Here is an 18,384-nt window from a genome sequence, read left to right as displayed (position 1 = left end):
ATGTGGGGTTAGATGTAGGGAAAGCTAGAAACACATCAAAAAGGATTTTCATGATTCAGGTATAATGGCACGGTAACAATGACATGATGTAATCATACACATTGCACGAACGGACATGTGAGTTACAATGACGTTGTGTGTATTCATAGACATGAGTAACAGGAAGAAGAGCTATGAAGATGTATGAGGTTTACATGACAAAACAGAGGCCTAACATGACATTACCTGTCTGGTCTGTGGCACTGACTGAATCATAGCGATAAATAAAAAAGCTGTTAAATAAAGTCTTGTTGAGTGAGGGTTGAACAAAAAAGATTTCAGGCTTTTGTGAAGACGTGGAGAAAAGCTCTTCAGAAAACGCGAGGAGTTTGAGAGTCTGAAACTCCTCGTCTTCGTCTTCCTTGAACCTGCCTCTGATTTCTATCTCTGTAAAGAGAGCCTGTCAGAACACAGTGAGATCCTGTCTTTGCTTCTCAAAAGAACCGTTGCCTGTCTGCTTCAGACAATAATAGCACCACAATTTGGCTTCGTTTAAAAAAAAAAAGAGAAATGTTTCTTTTAAGATTTGTATTTCCTATGTATGTCACATTTCTCATGCCATTTGTCAGATAACCACCAAGATAAAGTAAAATTACTTTCTGGAAATTCAAAACAATAAAGCCTGCCCCTAAGCGTTTTATTGCTGACTATTGGCATGCTAGTTGAGTGGAGTTTTGGCTAAAAAATTCAACTGGCATTGACTTTTACTTTTATCAATACCTTCGTGCAAATGAGAAGTGGGCTGAGGCACTAGGAGAGAAGTTTCTGGGGCTGTCTTGAGGACTCGTTCCTGTTGTTCAGAGAGGAAGCAGAGAAACAAGGGGAGATTAGAAGTCATTAAAGAGAACATTCCATAAACCTGAGATAAAAGGATTTGAAATGAATGAAGGAAATATTAATACTAAGCCTAGAGCATACAATCAAACCTTTACCAAATTAGGACTTGGTCTAACCACTGTCACAATTCATTGACACACAAAAAAAAAAAAGTGTAATAAGCCAGCATAGATAAAATACATTTCATCATCAATTTACTCTCAGCTATTTTACTTTATACGGCATTTTAGATTTTATTATGTTTCCTTGACTCTTATCTGATGGAGCTTAATCTAGTTAGATTGAAAGTCTCTCAAATGGGACTGATCTGCTTGAAGCAGTAATTACATAATCTTAATAATATACTTCCACATTCCAGCTCATCGGCTTGGATTAATCAGGAGACACACATGAGAAATGGCACAAAAAAAAAATGTAATTCTTTCAAATTCAAATAAAAAGAGCCCGACCAATATGTTTTTTTGGGTCCGACACCGAAAACTTGCTGATATATTGTTTTACAGCAGGGAAATGAAAGTAATTTTCCCACACTGAATTCTCATAAATTGCCAAACAAAAGAGCAATTGTCCAATAACTATGCTTCAAATTTTGATTTTATACATTGTGACAATGACACATCATGAGAATAGCTGCAAATGTTCAGAAAAGCATGAGATTCCCTTTTTTCATCCTATTAATTGTATATCGGTTATCAGTGGAGTTATCGGCTACTGTAAGAGTAGCCTTTAGGCTAATACCGTAGTCTAAATAGCTACAGTTGAAGTCGGAAGTTTACATACACCTTAGCCAAATACATTTAAACTCAGCTTTTCACAATTCCTGACATTTAATCCTAGTAAAGATTCCCTGTCTTAGGTCAATTAGTAAAGAGAATGATTTATTTCAGCTTTTATTTCTTTCATCACATTCCCAGTGGGTCAGAAGTTTACATACACTCAATTAGTATTTGGTAGCATTGCCTTTAAATTGTTTAACTTGGGTCAAACATTTCAGGTAGCCTTCCACAAGCTTCCCACAATAAGTTGAGTGAATTTTGGCCCATTCCTCCTGACAGAGCTGGTGTAACTGAGTCAGGTTTGTAGGCCTCCTTCCTCGCACACGCTTTTTCAGTTCTGCCCACAAATGTTCTATAGGATTGAGGTCAGGGCTTTGTGATGGCCACTCCAATAGCTTGACTTTGTTGTCCTTAAACCATTTTGCCACAACTTTGGAAGTATGCTTATATATTGCTTCAATATATCCACATCATTTTCCTTCCTCATGATGCCATCTATTTTGTGAAGTGCACCAGTCCCTCCTGCAGCAAAGCACCCCCACAGCATGATGCTGCCACCCCCATGCTTCACGGCTGGGATGGTGTTCTTCGGCTTGCAAGCCACCCCCTTTTTCGTCCAAACATAACGATGGTCATTATGGCCAAACAGTTATATTTTTGTTTCATCAGACCAGAGGACTTTCTCCAAAAAGTATGATCTTTGTCCCCATGTGCAGTTGCAAACCGTAGTCTGGCTTTTTTATGGCGGTTTTGGAGCAGTGGCTTCTTCCTTGCTGAGCGGCCTTTCAGGTTATGTCGATATCAGACTTGTTTTACTGTGGATATAGATACTGTTTCCTCTAGCATCGTCACAAGGTCCATGCTGTTGTTCTGGGATTGATTTGCACTTTTCGCACCAAAGTACGTTCATCTCTAGGAGACAGAACGCGTCTCCTTCCTGAGCGGTATGAAGGCTGCGTGGTCCCATGGTGTTTATACTGGCATACTATTGTTTGTACAAATGAACGTGGTACCTTCAGGCGTTTGAAATTTGCTCCCAATGATGAACCAGACTTGTGGAGGTCTACAAGTTTTTTTCTGAGGTCTTGGCTGATGTCTTTTGATTTTCCCATGATGTCAAGCAAAGATGCACTGAGTTTGAAGGTAGGCCTTGAAATACATCCACAGGTACACCTCCAATTGACTCAAAATATGTAAATTAGCCTATCAGAAGCTTCTAAAGCCATGACATCATTTTGTGGAATTTTCCAATCTGTTTAAAGGCACAGTCAACTTAGTGTATGTAAACTTCTGACCCACTGGAATTGTGATACAGTGAATTATAAGTGAAATAATCTGTCTGTAAACAATTGTTGGAAAAATTACTTGTGTCATGCACAAAGTAGATGTCCTAACAGACTCGCCAGAACTATAGTTTGTTAACAAGAAATGTGTGGAGTGGTTGAAAAACGAGTTTTAATGACTACAACCTAAGTGTATGTAAACTTCCGACTTCAACTGTATGTTAACACAATGGCGTTATACCAACAAAGACAGTCTGGGTGAAGACATCTGGCTATAAGACACACATTTACAACAGTCCATCAGGCGTTAGTTAGCCCTTAGCTAACAGACGCTACTATTTGGGGTCTTATTGCAGAACTTTAAGTCCTATAGTGGAGCTTGAAGCATCCTCTACCAGGGAGGCCCTCCAAATGATCCCTCTATCCCTCCATCTCTCAATCCCACCATCCATATGGACAGCATCCACTTATTTCCCACAGCCCTACTGATTTGTGTCTACGGACTCAGGCTATTGAACACATCAAACTGCAGGGCTTTCCCCAACGGCAGCAATTAGGTCTCGTGTTCCCTCACCAATAAGTTAAAGAAACAACCCACGGTCCAACGTTAATTAACCACAATTAACTCTGTAGCCAAAGGCGGGAGTAAACTGTTAATTAACTAAGGGCAACGATGGCACCCCCTGTGACAAATCTGACGATAGCGAGAGGGCTTTGCGGTACTGGGGGAACAATGGTGGTACTGAGGAACAGAGAGAGGCTGGTTAGATGGTGGATGTCACCTGTTTAATTGTGGTGTAATTTAATCATAGCTGATGAGTGTAGATGAGTAAATCACCAGGATGGGATAGAATACGCCTGAGGAAAAGTAACTGTCCAGAGAAAATCTCACTTTTAAAATTAATCTTTTTTTTTTAAAAAAAATTTTATGTTATTTTATATTTTATAAACAATACAAAACATACACATACAAATGACTGCACCATACAAACATCACACCTCCATTACGTGAACGATGGAGGATTGGCTGATTTCCAGTTTGAATATACGTTTTTTAAAGATAATTGATGAGAAGAGTATTGTCCAACCCATCTGGTATCTCACTTGCACCCTCATGTCATGTCTTGAAATATACAGACAGACAAATTAAAAGTAAATTTACATTCCAATACCGCTGACATCCAACTCCACCCATAACTTTAGAATTTTCTAACGTTCCCAGAAGCATGAATTATTGAGTCATTAGTAGTTTTTAAACTTCAGACATGACTATGCTGTTGTGCTGTAGAATTTGTGAATTTTGTCTCTTGTATTATAAATTCTATTCATTAATTTATACTGAATTAAGCGTACATTTTCATTAACTGTAATAGCGTTAGTTATGTTCCAGCATTCTCTCCATCTTGTGCCAATATCAGTTATTTTTTAATCTTGGTTCCAATACTTAATATTTTTTTCTAAGAGATTGTCAATTGTATAGGCTCTCTGCAAGGTTTTCTATAGCTTACCTATCATATCAATATCCTTTTCTGACTCAAATAGGATTCCCTCAAGATTGCGCTGATGTCCAAAATATTTAAAAAGGAAGACAAAGTAACTGTCCAGTGAAAATATCACTTTTAAAAGTTCACATTCTGTTAACTCATACCCAAATAATGTTGTTGACTTGTTCAGTATTTGTGGGCAAAGCATAATTTGGAGAAAAACACACTTCAAAAACCCCACCTCAAACAAATGCTTGATATTTCCTCATAGAACATGATGTCGGCACATTGGCTGAGTTAATGACAGATATATGCCCCACACCATTCTGTTTGGGTATGCCCACACCATTCAAACACAGAAAAAATGCTTTTTAACATACTTAATTACCAATTTTGGAAGGAAAACTGTTGAAGTTATATTGTAATTAATAATAGGTCACATTTCATAGAAATCTGGAAATACTGGACAGTTACTTTAACCCAATCCAGATGGAGGTCAAGTCCATTCTTTGAGATTAATCGTATTTTGTCAAATTTTAATAACAGTGGACACAGGATAATACTGATGAATCTTATGTGTTTAGAGAAAAGATCCTGGGATTGCTTTGATAAACTCCAGCAGTCATAATAGAGTATACTGAGAAGATTTAATCTAAATTAAATACCGTTTAGAAATCATGTGAAAAACAATCACTAATGATCCAACATTCTTAATAGGAAAATAATAGCTATTTTCCTGTAGAAAAGAACAGTGAACAAAATGTAAAAATACAGTGGGTAATGTTGACACACTCTCCAGCTTGGCTATCAACCAAATGTCAAAACAACTGTGAAAGGCTGCAACAATGTAACTAACAACCCAAACACCTACTGTAGTCCTAACATGAGAACTGGAAACAATGCTCTTACCGAATGAACATGCACCTGCAATACGTCTGTGCCAGCCAGGGAAGTTCTCCCACAGTTCAACGTTGTTATTACCTTCACTATTTCTCACATAGTTCATCTTAAGGACCGAGCTCTCTAGCAAGGTTAGAAAGTCTGACTGCGCAAACGGAGGGCTGTTATCAGTGATTGGCCTGTCAGGAAATAAAACGCCCAAGCTGGAATAAATGAAGTCCACCCTCCCCTCTTTGCGCTCCTGTGCATTTCCTTCCTGAGGCCCACGACTTCAGGATCCATTACAATCACAATCACAGCTGGCTCCAATGTCAGCGCTCCGATAGCACAGCGCACTCACCCTTTTAAACCATCTCATCAGAGACGTATCTTTAGAAAGGCAGTAGCACTAAATGTTGACAATGAAAAAGTACTTTGCTGATGAAGACTGGTTGCTAACATTTGAGACACTTGTGTGTTGTTGTGGTAAAGGTCTACAGAGAGAGAGACCGAGGAGGATCTTGTGGGTGGCTAATGAACAAGAAATAGACGGCACTTCAGACATGTGTTTTTTTCCCAGACCTCTTCTTCATTTACCCACAGACAATGGCCTTCATTCAGGGATAGAACACTCTGGCCAACCAAAGCCTCTTTGGTCTTTTTGCATGCGAGCAATCACAACATTAATTATGTCTGTCACTCATTTGGGCACTTCACACACATCAAAACAGATAGATGCCTGTACAAAGATGATGCGCACACACACACACACCTTACCTGTATGTGATGAGAGGGGGGAGTGAGGTCGCGGAAGCGCTGAAGACTGACCACTTCCTATCAGGCTTTTTCTGTTGCTCGTCCTGCAGCTATGAAAACACAGACAGTAAGAGGTTAGACGGCTAAACAGGGAGCGAGACACAACAAACCCACTTTGTCACCCAGCCAGTCACCCACAGTGTTTTATTATCTAAGTAAACATGCCAGATGTAATCATAGCTACTTAAGATGCACTACACATTTCACTGCACATAGTGCACTTATACATCACTCACATCCACAAAAATTCTCTTTCAACCTTTTTTCCCCTCACATTCTTGGATTCATATAGGTTAGCATTGGATTCATATAGGTTAGCACTTGGAGTATGATGAAGTTGCCCTAGATGCCATTCTTCCCCAGGGGAAGGCTAGTACTGGAGCAGAATAAGGTGACCCTACGCCTGTGTGGAACTTCTACCTGGAGCTTTGCAAGTCCTTAAAACACAATTCTAGAGGCCCAAATCTATTCTATAGGCCAATCCGCCCCAGAAGGTACCACCAGATCTCTCCTATAGGCCAATCCTGCCCCAGCAGGTCCCAACCAGCAGGATCCATTAAAAATCATATAAACCCCCCAGCACTCGACGACCAGGCCGTATCAGCAACATGAGTAACTGATTAATAATGATAATAGCGCCTCTGATTAGCCCGAGGATGGGCCTTTTCTGTGGATTATTAAACACAGCACTGCAGACCTGATTCTACACCCGGAGGAAGCTTAAAATACTGCACTGGTGGTAGTGAGCAAATTCAGTTAACAGGGACTCATGTAGAAATAGGTCAATGCTGATTCTATTTGGGAAAGACAATTTGCATATTCAGTGAACACAAAGTGTAATGGGTCTAGTTAACAATAGTTTTAAAGATGGATTGTTCTGCTTACTCAATGAAAACAAAGGCTGCAGTGAGTGTTGTCAATGAAAACAACTAATGTAGCCACACCCTGAATCATTGGACAAATCAAAATTGGACTTTGACTAATATGCCCATTGCTCACCAAAGAAACATTGAACAGCAAGAATCGTTGCCTGGCTACCCAAATTCCTTGCTCCGGCCAAACGCTACGCCACGCACACGGACAATGTTTGTTTCTTCTCCGAAATGAGTCTGGATCAGAGTACCACCCAGACGATTTCGAGAATGGAAATCCATTCTAGACTGTCTGATTAGTCCCTGAAACCGATTGGTTAGGCCAGAGCCAGAATACATGTCGGTAAAGCAGCATTTAGAAAATGCGTCATTGGCTTTGATACTCTGATTGGTTAGAGATGATCCAATCACTGATGACTTTGTTTTGTACAACACCCCTCATTTTGACATCACCACAAACAACTTAAATGATTGTAGTCTCAGACTGAAGTATGTAGTGAACGATAGAGCAGCGGAAGAATTCAGTTTGAGTCGTCAGGCGACCAAAATCGCTCTTCAGTAGCATGACAGTAAATAATATAGGCCTACTAACATTTCATAAAACAAGTTAGTACATTTTCTTTGGACTGGCATACCGTCCTCTGCACCGTTTCCACAATCTGCACCACTTATGGTTGCCAGAATCCTGCATCCCATTCACTCTAGGTCTTCAAACTATGCTCTCCACAGTTCCAACAATAATGTTCATATTCTCCATTAAAACACATGGAAGCTTCCAACTCCTCTTAGTCCAGGTGTAACAGTGCTACTAATAAAACATTTTACTTCTATAGCAGTTGAAGACATTAAAATCCCTTTACACACATCAATAAGAGAAGTGAAAACATAAACATAAAAAAAATCATATCCATAAAGAGCATCTTGTTTGGGTGACAGCCTCAGGAGGAAATGAAGGACAGACCGGTGCCGGGTACAGTGGCTCTCTAATGTCATGCTAACTGCTGACAAATCAGATCCTCTTATTTAGCCCGGCTTAGCTAGCGAAGACGTAACACTAGCCTCAATCCATTCTGACAAAGCACTCTAGCCTACTGCTACCGAGCGGAAGAATTGGGATGAATAGTGTAATCGCAACATCTAATGACTTTGATATTACTCACATTATTCATTAATGTATTATTGTGACTCATATACAGTGGGGAAAAAAAGTATTTAGTCAGCCACCAATTGTGCAACTTCTCCCACTTAAAAAGATGAGAGAGGCCTGTAATTTTCATCATAGGTACACGTCAACTATGACAGACAAATTGAGAAAAAAAAATCCAGAGTTTTTTCCAGAAAATCACATTGTAGGATTTTTAATGAATTTATATGCAACTTATGGTGGAAAATCAGTATTTGGTCACCTACAAACAAGCAAGATTTCTGGCTCTCACAGACCTGTAACTTCTTCTTTAAGAGGCTCCTCTGTCCTCCACTCATTACCTGTATTAATGGCACCTGTTTGAACTTGTTATCAGTATAAAAGACACCTGTCCACAACCTCAAACAGTCACACTCCAAACTCCACTATGGCCAAGACCAAAGAGCTGTCAAAGGACACCAGAAACAAAATTGTAGACCTGCACCAGGCTGGGAAGACTGAATCTGCAATAGGTAAGCAGCTTGGTTTGAAGAAATCAACTGTGGGAGCAATTATTAGGAAATGGAAGACATACAAGACCACTGATAATCTCCCTCGATCTGGGGCTCCACGCAAGATCTCACCCCGTGGGGTCAAAATGATCACAAGAACGGTGAGCAAAAATCCCAGACCTAGTGAATGACCTGCAGAGAGCTGGGACCAAAGTAACAAAGCCTACCATCAGTAACACACTACGCCGCCAGGGACTCAAATCCTGCAGTGCGAGACGTGTCCCCCTGCTTAAGCCAGTACATGTCCAGGCCCGTCTGAAGTTTGCTAGAGTGCATTTGGATGATCCAGAAGAGGATTGGGAGAATGTCATATGGTCAGATGAAACCAAAATAGAACTTTTTGGTAAAAACTCAAATCGTCGTGTTTGGAGGACAAAGAATGCTGAGTTGCATCCAAAGAACACCATACCTACTGTGAAGCATGGGGGTGGAAACATCATGCTTTGGGGCTGTTTTTCTGCAAAGGGACCAGGACGACTGATCCGTGTAAAGGAAAGAATGAATGGGGCCATGTATCGTGAGATTTTGAGTGAAAACCTCCTTCCATCAGCAAGGGCATTGAAGATGAAACGTGGCTGGGTCTTTCAGCATGACAATGATCCCAAACACACCGCCCGGGCAATGAAGGAGTGGCTTCGTAAGAAGCATTTCAAGGTCCTGGAGTGGCCTAGCCAGTCTCCAGATCTCAACCCCATAGAAAATCTTTGGAGGGAGTTGAAAGTCCGTGTTGCCCAGCGACAGCCCCAAAACATCACTGCTCTAGAGGAGATCTGCATGGAGGAATGGGCCAAAATACCAGCAACAGTGTGTGAAAACCTTGTGAAGACTTACAGAAAACGTTTGACCTGTGTCATTGCCAACAAAGGGTATATAACAAAGTATTGAGAAACTTTTGTTATTGACCAAATACTTATTTTCCACCATAATTTGCAAATAAATTCATTAAAAAACCTACAATGTGATTTTCTGGATTTCTTTTTCTCATTTTGTCTGTCATAGTTGACATGTACCTATGATGAAAATTACAGGCCTCTCTCATCTTTTTAAGTGGGAGAACTTGCACAATTGGTGGCTGACTAAATACTTTTTTTCCCCACTGTAAAGGTTGGAATATTTTTAAACACAACAGGGGAGTTCAGTCATTTACACAGGACAAGGTTTGGAGGAACAATTGCTCCATGACTCATGGGAATGTTTCAATCTCAAGGGAAAATGCACTTGGGAATGTACAATGTTTCAATCTTCAGAGACCATGAAGTGAACATATACTGATCAAAAATATAAAACGCAACATGCAACAACTTCAACGATTTTACTGAGTTAAAGTTCATAAAAGGAAATCAGTCAATTGAAATAAATTCATTAGGCCCTAATCTATGGATTTCACATGACTGGGCAGCCATTGGTGGGCCTGGGAAGGCATAGGCCTACCCAATTTGGGAGCCAGGCCCACCCACTAGGGAGCAAGGCCCAGCCAATCAGAATGAGTTTTTCCCCACAAAGGGGCTTTATTTATTACAGACAGAAATACCACCCTTGTTCTGAGAAATGAAGGCTATTCCATGCGAGAAGTTGCCATGAAACTGAAGATCTCGTACAACGCTGTGTACTACTCCCTTCACAGAACAGCGCAAACTGGCTCTAACCATAATAGAAAGAGGAGTGGGAGGCCCCGGTGCACAACTGAGCAAGAGGACAAATACATTTGAGTGTCTAGTTTGAGAAACAGACGCCTCACATGTCCTCAACTGGCAGCTTCATTAAATAGTACGTGCAAAACACCAGTCTCAACATCAACAGTGAAGAGGTGACTCTGGGGTGCTGACCTTCTAGGCAAAGTTGCAAAGAAAAAGCCATATCTCAGACTGGCCAATAAAAATAAAAGATTAAGATGGGCAAAAGAACACAGACGCTGGACAGAGGAAGATTGGAACAAAGTGTTATGGACAGACAAATCGAAGTTTGAGTGTTCGGATCACAAAGAAGAACATTTGTGAGACGCAGACCAAATGAAAAGCTGCTGGAGGAGTGCTTGATGCCATCTGTCAAGCATGGTGGAGGCAATGTGATTGTCTGGGGGTGCTTTGGTGGTGGTAAAGTGGGAGATTTGTACAGGGTAAAAGGGATCTTGAAGAAGGAAGGCTATCACTCCATTTTGCAACACCATGCCATACCCCGTGGACGGCGCTTGATTGGAGCCAATTTCCTCCTACAACAGGACAATGACCCAAAGCACAGAACCAAATTATGCAATAACTATTTAGGGAAGAAGCAGTCAGCTGGTATTCTGTCTATAATTGAGTGGCCAGCACAGTCACCGGATCTCAACCCTATTGAGCTGTTGTGGGAGCAGCTTGACCGTATGGTACGTAAGAAGTGCCCATCAAGCCAATCCAACTTGTGGGAGGTGCTTCAGGAAGCATGGGGTGAGATCTCTTCAGATTACCTCAACAAATTGACAACTAGAATGCCAAAGGTCTGCAAGGCTGTAATTGCTGCAAATGGAGGATTATTTGACGAAAGCAAAGTTTGAAGGACACAATTATTATTTCAATTAAAAATCATTATTTCTAACCTTGTCAATGACTACATTTCCTATATTTCCTATTCAAACTCATTTCATGTATGTTTTCATGGAAAACAAGGACATTTCTAAGTGACCCCAAACTTTTGAACGGTAGTGTATATTCACTACAGACTTCAATACCCACATCACACTGCAATATATAGACTATGTGTCTTTCCCAGATGGCACAGTCTGAAAATACCTCATTCTTAAAAATATGGGAGAATTCACTGCAAGGTCAGAACTCATTGAGACTCTCTGTGATTGCGTAACCTCCTGCTCAGCAGAGAGACATGTCATTTCACATAAGAGTATTAAGCTGACATTGAAGCACATTTCATACATTGTACTGTAGCCATGACTAGACCTCTTGTCCCTTGCAGTGTTTTAGGATAGGAGCTGAGGCTTTGATAGAGAGTGAGTATGGCGCAGTGTGTTGCATCATGGCTAGAGAACCATGTAGTTTCATAGAGGCAGAGATACAGTAGTAGAAGCAGGGTGTGTCTGGGTGTGGGTGTGTTTCACAGGTGCAGATGCGCACATGCACACAAACTGGCAGTCTGTCTGTCAGGTCCCTGGCAAGGTAGCTGCTACAGGTGACATTGCAGTGCCCTTGGTGCTCTGATCTTAATGCTCTCTCAGTGAGGAGGCACTTTCATGTGAAGAGATTTCAGTAGGTGTGTCAGGCATTCACATTGTTCACTTCTCCTCTGAAGACTAGAAATGTTCATGCTCAAACATTCTCAACATAATATTACTGAATTCCAAAATTGGCCCTTAGCCTCTACCCTTAGCACTTTACATAGATCTGAAAGGCTTGGTTGACGCAATATCTCCATCTTACCCTCCGATGTGGAATTTTCCACATATTGAATAATCCTATCCAACCATTTGAGATCTACAGAAGTGCCTAGGGCAAGTGGCTAGTAGTAGATTTGGAATGCAGCCTATGAATATGTCTCTGTCAGAGACGGGATGAAGCCTTAGTGCTGCTAGATGACAGTGCAATACGCACACAGTGTAATGACTAATCTAACTCTGAACAGATTCTATTCAGCCTCAAATCTCAGAGAAATTGAGGGAAGAAAAGGAAAAAAGCTTAGAATCTCAGGATCATGGTTGTCATGGCTCCAGAATAGAGGTTTTACAAGAACCGAAAAGTAGCCCATCACATCTAGGAACTGGAAGAGCCTGTTATTTTCAAAGAACACTCAGACTACAGTAGTTTACTAGTATTTTATTAGGATCGCCATTAGCTGTTGCCAAGGCAGCCACTACTCTTCCTGGGGTCCAAACAGGAACACAAAAACAAAACAATAATTTACATCACAACAAAACATCACACAAGACATTGTGCAATATACAAATGTACACTGCTCCACCATTACAAATGTACAATATAAAATGTACAATATTACAATGTGTGGGTGTGTGTCTCTTCACAGTCCATGTTGTATTGTGAGGTGCTGTTTTATCTGTTTTTTTATTGATTTTCCTACTAGGTTGAAGTTACCCGATGTGTAAGAGAGTTTCATGTAGTCATTACTATTTAGTACGTTTCCCAGCCTCTGTTTTGGACTTAGGGACTGTGAAGAGACCCCTGGTGGTATGTCTTGTGGGGTACTACTGTACTGAAGGTTAAATAATGATTAGTTACTAATAATAAATAATAATATATTTTCTATGTAAAGTGTTTTTAATTGACATCTCAAAACGCTGCACCCAGACTCTGGTTTCCCGGACGCTGCCCGGCGGATCATGGGAATAATGCTGCCGGATCGCTAGTTGGCATCACTTATGGTCAGAACTACGACGGTATCTGATAGTCTTCAAACCTCCGACTTTCATTCTTGATTAATGAAAACATTATTCGGAATTGCTTTTGCCCGTCTTGCGCCGGTCCAAGAATTTCACCTCTAGCGGCACAATATGATTGCCCCCGGCCATCCCTCTTAATCATGGCCCCAGTTCAGAAGAAAACAAAATAGAACCGGAGTCTTATTCCATTATTACTAGCTGCGGTCTTGAGGTGACAGGGTCTGCTTTGAATACTTTATTTTCTGACCCCAAGGGACACTCCGTTAAGCATATCGAGGGGCCGGAGCTGAGAAAGGCCGTAGCTCGCCTCGTGGCAGACCGCCACCTCATACCCGAGATCCAACTACTAGCTTTTAAACTGCAGCAACTTTAAGATGCACTATTGGAGCTGGAATTACCGTAGGTGCTGGCATCAGATTTGCTCTCCAATGGATCCTCATTCAAGGATTTTAAGTGTACCTATTCCAATTACAGGGCCTCGAAAGAGTCCTGTATTGTTATTTTTCGTCACTACCTCCCCGAGTCAGGAGTGGGTAATCTGCGTGCCTGCGGTCTTCCTTGGATGTGGTAGCTGTTTCTCAGGCTTCCTCTCTGGAATCGAACCCCGATTACCCGTTTATGAATATTATCATATCCCAACTCCTTGCACATGAGGGATCATGGTCTCTCCTTACAACTTATCATAGGGATGCTTTTGGTGGAATACAGTGAGGGAAAAAAGTATTTGATCCCCTGCTGATTTTGTATGTTTGCCCACTGACAAAGAAATGATCAGTCTATAATTTTAAATGGTAGGTTTATTTGAACAGTGAGAGACAGAATAACAACAAAAAAATCCAGAAAAACGCATGTCAAAAATGTTGTAAATTGATTTGCATTTTAATGAGGGAAATATGTATTTGACCCCCTCTCAATCAGAAAGATTTCTGGCTCCCAGGTGTCTTTTATACAGGTAATGAGCTGAGATTAGGAGCACACTCTTAAAGGGAGTGCTCCTAATCTCAGCTTGTTACCTGTATAAAAGACACCTGTCCACAGAAGCAATCAATCAATCAGATTCCAAACTCTCACCATGGCCAAGACCAAAGATCTCTCCAAGGATGTCAGGGACAAGATTGTAGACCTACACAAGGCTGGAATGGGCTACAAGACCATCGCCAAGCAGCTTGGTGAGAAGGTGACAACAGTTGGTGCGATTATTCGCAAATGGAAGAAACACAAAAGAACTGTCAATCTCCCTCGGCCTGGGGCTCCATGCAAGATCTCACCTCGTGGAGTTGCAAAGATCATGAGAACGGTGAGGAATCAGCCCAGAACTACACGGGAGGATCTTGTCAATGATCTCAAGGCAGCTGGGACCATAGTCACCAAGAAAACAATTGGTAACACACTACGCCGTGAAGGACTGAAATCCTGCAGCGCCCGCAAGGTCCCCCTGCTCAAGAAAGCACATATACATGCCCGTCTGAAGTTTGTCAATGAACATCTGAATGATTCAGAGGAGAACTGGGTGAAAGTGTTGTGGTCAGATGAGACCAAAATAGAGCTCTTTGGCATCAACTCAACTCACCGTGTTTGGAGGAGGAGGAATGCTGCCTATGACCCCAAGAACACCATCCCCACCATCAAACATGGAGGTGGAAACATTATGCTTTGGGGGTGTTTTTCTGCTAAGGGGACAGGACAACTTCACTGCATCAAAGGGACGATGGACGGGGCCATGTACCGTCAAATCTTGGGTGAGAACCTCCTTCCCTCAGCCAGGGTATTGAAAATGGGTCGTGGATGGGTATTCCAGCATGACAATGACCCAAAACACACGGCCAAGGCAACAAAGGAGTGGCTCAAGAAGTAGCACATTAAGGTCCTGGAGTGGCCTAGCCAGTCTCCAGACCTTAATCCCATTGAAAATCTGTGGAGGGAGCTGAAGGTTCGAGTTGCCAAACGTCAGCCTCGAAACCTTAATGACTTGGAGAAGATCTGCAAAGAGGAGTGGGGCAAAATCCCTCCTGAGATGTGTGCAAACCTGGTGGCCAACTACAAGAAACGTCTGACCTCTGATTGCCAACAAGGGTTTTGCCACCAAGTACTAAGTCATGTTTTGCAGAGGGGTCAAATACTTATTTCCCTCATTAAAATGCTAATCAATTTATAAAAATGTTGACATGCATTTTTCTGGATTTTTTTGTTGTCATTCTGTCTCTCACTGTTCAAATAAACCTACCAAAATTATAGACTGGGGCAAACGTACAAAATCAGCAGGGGATCAAATACTTTTTTCCCTCACTGTATGCATTTTAGTGAATCAATAGAATTATACATTTCGTTTTCAGCTTAGAGAACTCACTGAACTGTCTTCCAAATTACATCATCAATAGGAGACAGCTGTGTGCTTGGATGGACACAGGCCTGCATAGTATGCTTTTTTTGTCATATTATACCAGAGAACAATTGGATTTCAGTGACACGGAACAATAATGTAATTGCTTTCACAGTGCGAACAGTGTGACATAGTCATGGCAGACAGAGGATGTCTTCTAATAAACAAGCCAATTAATCAATTAGGGTTTATCACAACAATAAGGAAAAGGGGCCATCTTGTACAGATGTCTTCAACTGTGGAATGAATAGGAATTATGAAAAAAGTGCTTCCTCACAAACTATGATTTGAGGTGGTCAAACAGTTGTCATTAAGTCAGCATCGTTTATGAGATGATAGACGTTATAAGGGGGTCATACATCCTTATGACAAGTCTTACAATGCATTATAACCACATAATAACACATACTTGTTCCGACTTGCGTGGAAGAGCATTAGGTAGATACATTAATAACTATGGAGGGGTTTAAGATGAATATACAGTATGTCGTCACACAGTATATTCTGAAAGTATTCAGACCCCTTCACTTATTCCACTTTGTTACGTTATAACCTTATGCTAAAATTGATTTTTTTTTTATTTACTCATCAATCTACACACAATACCCCATAATGGCAAAGCAAAAACAGGTTTTAAAATAAAAATAGGAAATATCAATTAATTTAATCAATTTTAGAATAAGGCTGTAACATAACAAAATGTGGAAAAAGTGAAGGGGTCTGAATATTTTCTGAGGTCTGAATACTTTCCGAATGCACTGTATGTGTAGTTGGTGTTACCCCTATCTCAAACTCAAAGGTATTCTCTCCAGCAATGGAAACTCCTGGTCAGTCAGGAGGTAAATCATGTTTGCTCTGGGAGCACCTCCCTGCCTGCCAAATGACTATAAACTGCTTTAGATAACAGATGTTCAAGTTGGTAGACCGGGACATTGTGAAACGTCAATCAGGGGAGCCGAAACATTCATCATGATAGCCAGGTGAATAACATCCGCTTCACAGGTGGTCAGTCAAAGAGGATCAGGTTTAACCCAGGCTATTTCTGCCACGTCAGTGCAGGATTAGACCAGGAGAGTGCCACACTTCTGCCCAGTGGACACACTGAGTCGCACTCACTTCCTCACTCAACGGCCCCTCTCTAGACAGACAGGCACACACAAACACACAGGTCTAATGTCAAGGGTCGGTCCACACAAGAATAGTAATACAAACCTAAAGTATTGTCATTACACTTCTGCTAAATCTACTCCCTCACTATGGCCCCATTCTCAGAGACATTTTACCCCCAAAAAGCCATCACAACTGTCAGTTTAACTGGAGAGGCAGGGAGAGAAATCACTTCCCCATTGCCTTATACTTACAACATTAGCTAGCTAGTTAGTTTATTGTTCTGTGTAAACTGCCACCACAGTACAGGTTAGGCTGTATGAGAGATGTCACTCTCCGAGCACAAATGGACGTTGACAGAAAAACCCTTCTCTAATGTTGAAAAAACAACCCTTTTTAGCATGACAGCCTTCATCAGTGTTATTTATCCTGTGGTACAGTATACAACTCATAATGACATCTCCCGAGTGGCGCAGTGGTCTAAGGCACTGCATCGCAGTGCTAGCTGTGCCACTAGAGATCCTGGTTCGAGTCCAGGCTCTGTCACAGCCGGCCGCGACCGGGAGACCCATGGGGCGGCGCACAATTGGTCCAGTATCGTTCAAGGTAGGGGAGGGTTTGGCCGGCAGGGATGTGGGTTCGTTTCCCACGGGGGGCCAGTATAAAAAAAAATAAACATGTATGCATTCACTAACTGTAAGTCGCTCTGGATAAGAGCGTCTGCTAAATGACTAAAATGTAAATGTAAGAGGAGGGGGGAGGAAAAAGAAAGGGAAACGTGATTGTCTAATGATGCTTTAAACTGGGGATAAAGGAGCCCAGGGCAAAGATGATACAGAGTAAGTAGGCCAGTGCTGCCTGCCTGTGTGCTGTGCCTAGTAAGGTTTGCCAGTCTCTGTGATAAGCAAAACCTCTCATAGCCTCATTCACAGCCATTATTGTGCACCATGTGAAATCGGCACTTAGCTGGCTAGCCAGCCATCAGTCTCTCTGGCAATGGAATAGAGCGTTTTTAGCAAACAAACCACCGTCTGTTGTGTAAAAAAGGTAATGGTTTATTTTGAATTAAAATGAATTAAAGCCAGGTTTAGGTGCTCCTACAACATATTTGGTCTTGTTTGAGAGAGGCAACAAAGGAAACCCTGCTGAGAGACAAATTGTGTGGAAATATAAAATCTCTGCTGATCGTGCATTCTTTTACATTATTTTCCTGGCAAATGAAACATTACAGTACAAGACTTTTCATGTTGTGAATCAAGTAAAAAGTGTCTTAGCTTATGGCTTGTTTACTAGCTTCTAGTTCAGCAAGGCATTAAAATAACTCTCCTTAATTTACAACACTGCTTTCCAATCCGAGCAAATCAAAAGTCTCTTATCTTGACCCATGTCAACAACAAGAAGTCATGATTCCTCTTGTTTTTCTTCCTTGTCAAGAGCTGTCAAGTGAGCTGACGTCAGCCCAATATCCAACAGACAGACAGGCACACACAGAAAGAGCAAGAAAGAAACAGAGAAAGGGAGAGAGAGATAGAGAGAGAGAGAGAGAGAGAGAGAAAGAGGGGAAGGTAGAGATTATGTGCACTCCCTCCCCAGCTAAAGTATCTGTCGGTAATGCACTATGGTCATTGGGGATTACCACTTTCACAGAAATGATTCTGTTGAAATTGTTAAAATGTAATACGTAACAAATATATTCCCATATTGCATGTCCTTTTCGCCTGAAAGATTCTACTTAAAAAATGGTAATCATATTTTTGTATTAGAAAGAATGGATAATGTCACAACACAAATACCCAGCATGGCAAAAATTGGACACTTCTTCAGATGGCTGA

At 41.3% G+C, this 18,384-nt stretch overlaps 1 protein-coding gene and 1 long non-coding RNA gene across 7 annotated transcripts in view; one reads left to right on the top strand and one right to left on the bottom strand.

Moving 5' to 3' along the window:
* The window catches only part of LOC311127968 (microtubule-associated serine/threonine-protein kinase 1-like), a 170,814-nt gene that overhangs the window by 39,382 nt on the left and 113,048 nt on the right, over positions 1-18,384 (bottom strand). For all 6 annotated transcript variants that reach the window (XM_084159879.1, XM_084159880.1, XM_084159881.1 and 3 more), the window contains 2 exons: positions 6,076-6,164; positions 760-829 (listed from right to left, as the gene is read on the bottom strand). In XM_084159879.1, the coding sequence (XP_084016005.1) occupies positions 760-829; positions 6,076-6,164 (159 nt within the window). The remainder of the gene's footprint in view (positions 1-759; positions 830-6,075; positions 6,165-18,384) is intronic.
* LOC311127976 overlaps positions 953-18,384 on the top strand; it is a 1,008,662-nt gene continuing 991,230 nt past the window's right edge. Inside the window, exon 1 of the long non-coding RNA XR_014613167.1 lies at positions 953-1,732. This is a non-coding gene — a long non-coding RNA (uncharacterized lncRNA). The remainder of the gene's footprint in view (positions 1,733-18,384) is intronic.

This window comes from Coregonus lavaretus (assembly GCF_964263955.1).
Source record: "Coregonus lavaretus genome assembly, chromosome: 4".
Lineage (NCBI taxonomy): Eukaryota > Metazoa > Chordata > Actinopteri > Salmoniformes > Salmonidae > Coregonus > Coregonus lavaretus.
Note: the sequence above shows the minus strand (reverse complement) of the source record. Positions and strands in the feature narration are given on the sequence as shown.